Source organism: Panicum virgatum, chromosome 8N (assembly GCF_016808335.1).
Source record: "Panicum virgatum strain AP13 chromosome 8N, P.virgatum_v5, whole genome shotgun sequence".
Classification (NCBI taxonomy): Eukaryota; Viridiplantae; Streptophyta; class Magnoliopsida; order Poales; family Poaceae; genus Panicum; species Panicum virgatum.
The window spans coordinates 7740326-7747918 of NC_053152.1; the positions used below are offsets into that span (position 1 = coordinate 7740326).

The window sequence follows — 7593 nt, forward strand, 5'->3', positions numbered from 1 at the left end:
CCAAGAGTAGAGAGCCAAGGAATGGCAGCCAACTGCTAAGAATCACTTTCTCGACAGTTCTACTGCACCACCAAGTTAATTGCTTTTTTTTTGGCGATGGAGAACTGTATAAGGGTTATCTTGGCAGCTCTCAACCACCAAGTAAAAGAGTTATCTTGGTAGCCCTCAATCTCAAAGTCAAGAGATTATCTTGGCCACTCTCAGCCACCAAGTAAAAGGGTTATCTTGGCAGCCCTCAACCGCCAAGTAAAGGGTAATCTGGGCAGCCGTCAATCACCAAGATAAATAGTTTTTTCCTTGGTAAATTTCTCTTGGTTGCCAACTGCCAAGAATACATATACGACAAAAAAAATCAATCAATTTTAAACTATGCACACATATAGTTAATTAACCGTGCATTTTACAAACTCATCTTAGCACATACATCAAAAGCAACATCTCATTTTAATAAGCAATAAAATAGCTTATCTCCAAGATCATTGTAAATTCATTTACCCAATAATATAATCCTCGAGTAAAATCATGCATCTAAATACACAAGTCACTATCAATTACCGAAATTATCTACAGACTCCTCATCTCACTACGGACCACAACAAACATCCTTGTCCAAGTCGTTAAAACAATTCCTGCAAAAAGATAGTTTCATCGCTCAGTTCTACTCGAAATAAACACATCACTTCCGAAAACATATTAAAATGTCCACTCAATATAAACACATCACTTTTGAAGACATATCAAAGTGGCCACATCAGACACCAGATTTGACATTATGGTTATGCTATTGGATCACTGCAATCAATATTTTTTTATGAAACAGGAGAGGTGACCCCATCGTGAACATATCCGGTGCTCCTAGCACCTCACCTGCTCCCGTGCTCCATGGACATATATAAAACTGCTGTGGTCCCGTAGCACAGGATACCTTCTCTATGGACATATATAAAACTGCTGATGGATCTGAATTTCTGATTGGAAATAGTATTCTGAATTTCTGTTGTGGGTTAGGAAGGTGCCACATGTTCCTGACCCTGTGTTGCTGCTGGGCCATCGAGGCTCCTTTTGCTAGTGAGCAAGCCTAGCCGGGTGTCCTCCTGACTAGCCTGGCCTCCCAGCTGAGGCCAGTCAATCCCTCGATTAGACTCTTAAGGGCCACGCTTAGGGGTACCCATGATATTTAACTCTGTCGAGTCCATAGCTCGATAAATTTATTAGCTCCTTAATTATGCATGTCATCAACACCAAAACTCATATAGGACGCCAAATGCACTTTCAATGAGGCTGCTCGAGAGATACATAACTGATCCGAACGTGTAATCATTGTCACCTTGGATCATGGCGCCGATCCCCAACATCCAAAAACACAATTTGTTTCAACATGGATCTAAATGGGAAAACTTTTCAAGACAAAGGACCATTGAGAATGTATCCGGTGCTCCTAGCACCTCACATGCTCCCGTGCTCCATGGACATATATATATAAAACTGCTGGACTAAGGGTCGGTGAATCAAATTGGAAATAGTATTCTGAATTTCTGATGGATCTGAAAACGATTCGAAACAGCAGCACACCACGTACGGGTACAGCCAAAAGCAGCATCTCATTTTCATAAGCAATAAAATAGCTTATCTCCAAGATCATTGTAAATTCATTTACCCAACAATATAATCCTCAAGTAAACCCATGCATCTAAATACACAAGTCACAGTTACCAAAATTAGCTACAGACTCAGAATTACCCTCATCTCACTACGGACCGCAGCAAACATCCTTGTCCGAGTCGTTAAAACCCCTGCAAAAAGATAACTTCATCACTCAGTTCTACTCAAAATAAACACATCACTTCCGAAAATATATCAAGGTGTCTACTCAATATTAACACATCACTGCCGAAGACATATCACAGTGGCCACTTCCGAGTTCCGACACCAGGTTTGGCAACAATATGGTTATACTATTGGATCACTACAACCAATATTTTTTTGCTGAAACAGGAGGGGTGACCCATTGAGAAGGTATCCGTGCTTCTAGCACCTCACGTGCTCCCGCCTGCTCCATGGACATATATAAAACTGCTGGATTAAGGGTAGGTGAATCAAATTGGAATAGTTTTCTGAATCTCTGATGGATCTGAAAACTATTCGCTTATTAAACAAGGGTCCGTGCCCAAACAAAAGTGAACAGCAGCACACCACGCGTACGGGTAGAAGAGCCAAGGATGGGATCACGATCCCTTGGATCGCGGCGAGGCGACTCTCTCGATCTCATTGACGCAGCAGGTCCACGAACTTTCGGATGTTCTCGTACGAGTCTCCCCCTTGGTCAATGGCCCGGCCGGCCGCGTCCCTGAGCAGCCGCGCCCGCTCCCTGATCTCGCTGTCGCCGACGACCTTCTCCACCTTGCTCTTGAGCTCCTCCTTGGTCACGATCCCGTCAGCATCGGGCGACACAGCCAGGCCGGTCCGCCACACGTCGGTGACGTAGCTCCGGTCCAGAAACTGGTCGGAGAAGTAGGGCCAGCACAGGAACGGCACGCCGCTCCTGGCGCCCTCCACTGTCGAGTTCCAGCCGCAGTGCGACACGAAGCACGCCACCGCGTGGTGCGCCAGGACCTTCTGCTGGGGGCACCAGCTGACCACCATCCCCGTGCCCGCGACGCGGGCTTTGAACTCGTCGAACCACTCCTTGCTCAGGTCGCCGGTGGTGAAGTCCGCGCGCACCACCCAGAGGAACGGCCGGCCGGCGAGCTCCAGCCCCTCGGCGAGCTCCCGGAACTGGCGCGGGTCGAAGATGGTCGAGCTGCCGAACGCCACGTACACGACGGACCCGTCGGGCTGGGCGTCGAGCCACGGGAGGCACCGGGTGTCCTCCGGCAGCAGCTGCCCGACGGGCTTCCGGAGCTCCGGGTCGGTGGTCAGGGGCCCGACGGGCAGGACGTTCTTGGGCAGGAGGGTGAACGCGCCGGCCTCGAGCTCGCGGAAAGAGTTGCACACCACCACCTCGGCGAGCGTGCTGAGCTCCTCCGTCTTGGTGCCCAGCTCGAACAAGGCCCTCTGCCAGGCGGGCGCGATGAAGTTGATCCACGGCAGCTGCGACGTGTGCAGCGGCGGGACTCCGGGGGCAAGCTGGACCGTCTCATCACGCTCTGGCAAACCTGCCGGAACAAATTCAAATTCAAATCGAGTAAACTGAGAAGATGGATCCAATCTAAAATGGAGTACTAACCCTGGTCGTTGACGAACCCATCCTTTATCAACTTGGGGATCTTGATATTAAAGGCTAAGCACGCCGCCGCCGCCGGCCAGAGTGCGGCCACGCGGATGCCGAACTTTTTGGCGACGACGAAGGACGGCCACATGTACACGTCGCAGACGATCCAGTTCACCTTGGGTCTCCCGGACGCCTCCATTTCGGCGATGAGCCGCTCCAGGTGCCCCGGAATGTGCCGGTCGTAGGAGTCGGCGACCTTGCCGACGTCCAAGCGCTCCCCCTGCTCCAGCCCGTCTGGGATGGACGCCAGGTGGATGCCGGCCAGCGCCGTCGTGCCGCCCTCCGCTTGCAGTGCGCCGACGACCCGCGCGTGAGGCTCTTCGGTGTTGACGAACGTGACCTCGAAGCCGTGCTCGACTAATCGGTGGGAGAGCTCCATCATGGGGGTGACGTGGCCCTGGGCCGGCAGCGGCACCATGAGGATGTGGGGCTTGGCCATGGCTTCGCTCGATCTTGGGTTGTACAAAACTGAACTACAAGGGGCAATGCAAGAGCCGCGCTGCGACTGCGATTAGGGATGAGCTTTTAGACCAAAGACCATTGGCCCTGCTTTATAGAAAGCAAACCCGTGGGATCCCCACCCACCCCCCGCTCGGCACAACACGGGCCCAACGGGGTGCGTCATAGATGTTAGAGTATATTAACATAGTTTTTTTAGACAAGAGAAACTCTATTAATTTGATCGTCTCGAAATGTTCCCGACCTCTACCGGAACAGAACACAGCCTAAAAGAGTTTGATAAAAAGGCCTGACACTCAAATAGCCGTCAATTCTAAATTAGACCGTCACCCATGTGCCCGGGCAAAAAAAATCATTGGCCACCCGAGTCAAAAAAATGAGATGCCTCCTCAAGCACCTTCTGGGAAGGAGGCCGCTGAAGAATAACCCACGTGGAAAGCCAATGCGTAGTTGAGAAGATAACCTGCAAAAAAGAAGATTGTTTGTTATCGAACACCACACAATTTCTGCAGAGCAAAACAGACCAACACAAGGCTGCCGTGCCCACAAGTACGAGTTGATGGAAATCATTAGGTACTCTATTTAGCCAGCTCCCAAACATGTTAGATATATTACGCGGTTTGGGTATGCCCCATGCCGCATAGGCTAAGGCCCATACCATTCGCGTAAAACTGCAGTTGAAAAACAGATGCTGTATCGTTTCATTTTCATGACAGAAACAACACTATTGGTTGCCTTACCAGTTTCGCTTCACTGAGTTGTCTTTGGTAAGGATAACACCACGCCTGAGGTACCAGAGGAAAATATTAATCTTCAGTGGGGCTTTTAATTTCCAAATTTTTTTGTTATTGTTCGGAGTGTTTTGATAGATTAGGCCCAGATAATGTGATTTAACTGAGAATACACCTGTCTGGTCTAACTTCTGTTGGCGCCAATCTAGGGCCAACAGACGAATGCGCTTGATCGCGCGATGAGCGACGGCACAATTGCAGCGCCGATGCTCAGACCGGTCAGACCGGTCGGGATAACCGGTCAGACCGGTTCGCCGGTGCAGAACGGCGAAATCCGACGAACGCTCGCCTGGGAGGGACCCCGTCAGGGCAAGCGCGCGTAGGGTTGTTCTAGGATCGGCAGGCCACCTAGAACGCCTTCAGACGTCGCGGAGACGAAGGAAGAACAGCAAGTATGGGGATTGGAAGAGCTAGGGTTTGAGGAAGACAAAAAATAATTCAAAATAACGAAAAGTAATATATTGATATGTTTTTGATCGATTGGATGATCTAATCGGCCGTGACCCTTTATATTTATAGGGTGGGGTGGACTTATACCGCAAGAAATCCTGTTTACAGATCTAAATCTATGAAAAATCCTAGTTGTACTCGGACTCTAGTTGGACCGGTCAGACCGGTTGGTCTCCTGCCGGGCAGGCTACAGCGCCCTACTGGTCAGACCGCTCGGACAGACCGGTCGATGCCAATTTTGGCTGTCAACAACTTCCATTTGAATTCGTCTATGTCTTGGCTTCACACAATATTGGTAAGACGTGAAACCAGGTTGTTCCACATTACCAATTTGCTACCAATGAGATCTCGACACCAGGATAAGTTTGGGATCTGTGTACTTAATACTTCAGCCACTGTATCCTGTTTTTTCCGGACAATGTTGTAAAGTTGTGGATATTGGACTTGTAGAGGGTTGTTGCCTAACCATGAGTCCTCCTAGAATCTAATTTGTGACCCATCCTTTATAATGAAAGTTGCGAACCGTAGGAAGTCTATTTTTACATTCATTAGGCTTGCCCGGAAATGTGAATCCCCGCTTTTCCATTGAACTTGAACCAGTGGTTTAGTCCCAAGATATTTATTGCGTAGGATCTGCTGTCATGTACCATCTTTTGTTAACAAGCGGTACAACCACTTGCTGAGCAAAGCTATATTTTTCAATTCTAGGTTGTGGATCCCTAGTCCCCCTTGATCCTTTAGTTGATGCAGGATGTCCCACTTCGCTAGTCTATATCTTCTCTTGTGTTCATCACTCTGCCAAAAGAATCTAGAACGAAAATAGTCTAACCTTTTTTGAACCCCCTTCGGGATTTCAAAGAAGGACATCATGTACATGGGAAGATTGCTAAGAACTAAACTGATTAGTGTCAGACATCCTCTAGTTGAAAGGTTTTTACCTTTCCAACTACTAAGGCGTCGTTCAAAGCGTTCTTGGATTCTCGTCCAATCGTTATTCGACAACCTCCTAAAATGGATCGGGATGCCTAAATATTGGATTGGGAAAGTTCCTGGATTACATCCAAACAATTTCCATGTACTGATTCTCATAGTTTTTCAAGTCTCCAAAGCAGAAGGTTTTGCTCTTATGGAAATTTATTTTTGGCCCCGATAACTGTTCAAACGCACAAAGAATGGTCTTCATGTTGTGCGCCTATTCCAGGTTATGATCTATAAAGAGAATCGTATCGTCAGCATACTGCAGTATAGAAAGGCCACCACCGATTAGATGAGGCCCCACACCGCTAACCTGATCTGCTTCTGTAGCTCTTTTGATAAAGAGTGTGAGAATGTCGGCTACTATATTGAATAGGATGAGTGATAGCGGGTCTCCTTGCCTTAAACCTTTTTTTGTTTGAAAGTAAGGGCCCACTTCATCATTAACATTAACTGCTACGCTTCCGCCTGAGATGAAAGCCTTAATCCAATCAATCCACTTGGGTGAAAAGCCTTTCAACCGAAGCGTCTGTAGGAGGAAATTACATTTTACTTTATCGTACGCTTTTTTGAAATCTATTTTGAGAATTACCCCACTATGGTTTTTACGATGTAATTCGTGAACAGTTTCATGCAAGATGACTACACCCTCTAGGATGTTTCGTCCTCGCATGAATGTTGTCTGTGTAGGGCTAATTAAGTTGTCTGCCACTGAATTTATGCGAATTGTCGCCACTTTCGTGAAGATTGTGAAGCTGACATTCAGTAGGCAAATTGGTCTAAATTGCTGGATTTTGTTGGCTTCTTGAGTTTTGGGTAGTAAAGTTATTACACCAAAGTTTAGACTGAATATCGGGAGATCACCAATGTATAGATCGTGGAACATATCCATGAGGTCACCTTTGATGACCTCCCAGAAGTGCTGATAGAATTCCGCCGGGAAACCATCTGGGCCTGGCGCTTTGTTATGTTCCATATCAAAGATTGCGTCCCGAATCTCCTTCTCAGTGAAAGGAGCCGTGAGGAATTCGTTTTCTGATTAACTAACTTGATGAATGCCATCCATCCTGGAATTAAGGGAGAAGTGGTTTTCCTCGGGCGGTCCGAATAGTTCTTTGTAGAACTGGGTTATATAACTTTTGAGGTTTTGCTGCCCTTCAATTTTGCCGCCTTCATGTTCGATGTTTCTTTCGATGTTTTTCATTGGCAATCATCTGAAAGTACCTGGTATTATTATCTCCCAAAAGAACATCAGTCGCTTTGGCCCGCTGATAAACCGAAGTTCCTCCTCTCGCAGGAGTTTTATCAGGTCGTCACGGGCTGACTCAAGTTGGTCCCTCCTCATTAGTGAGATTACTGTGTTCAGTTTGGGTATCTAGATTCTTCACTACCGTTTTAAGCACTCCTTTTATGCCTTATACACTCCATGGTGGTGACGAGCCCACCCCCATAGGTGTTTTCTTAGCGCTCCCAACTTTCTGTTCTAGCGTTGCACTGCGTTTTGCCCTCTAACCGGCCTGTTCCTAATCCTCATGAGACAGCCAACTAAGTTCCATTTTGAACTGTTTTGTTGTCCTAAAAAGGACGGGTCACTCGTATCTAATAATAACGGAGTATGATCTGAAACACCTCTGTCAAGCGCATGTA

General features: G+C 47.5%; 1 protein-coding gene across 1 annotated transcript; it reads right to left on the bottom strand.

Moving 5' to 3' along the window:
* Positions 1-2002: 2002 nt before the first annotated feature.
* Positions 2003-3798, bottom strand: LOC120686716 (UDP-glycosyltransferase 83A1-like). Its single transcript, XM_039968925.1, has 2 exons — positions 3227-3798; positions 2003-3155 (listed from the first exon to the last, which is right to left on the bottom strand). The coding sequence occupies exons 1-2, from the start codon at positions 3708-3710 to the stop codon at positions 2266-2268; spliced, it is 1374 nt and encodes a 457-aa protein (XP_039824859.1). The 5' UTR covers positions 3711-3798; the 3' UTR covers positions 2003-2265.
* Between the last annotated feature and the right edge of the window lie 3795 nt (positions 3799-7593).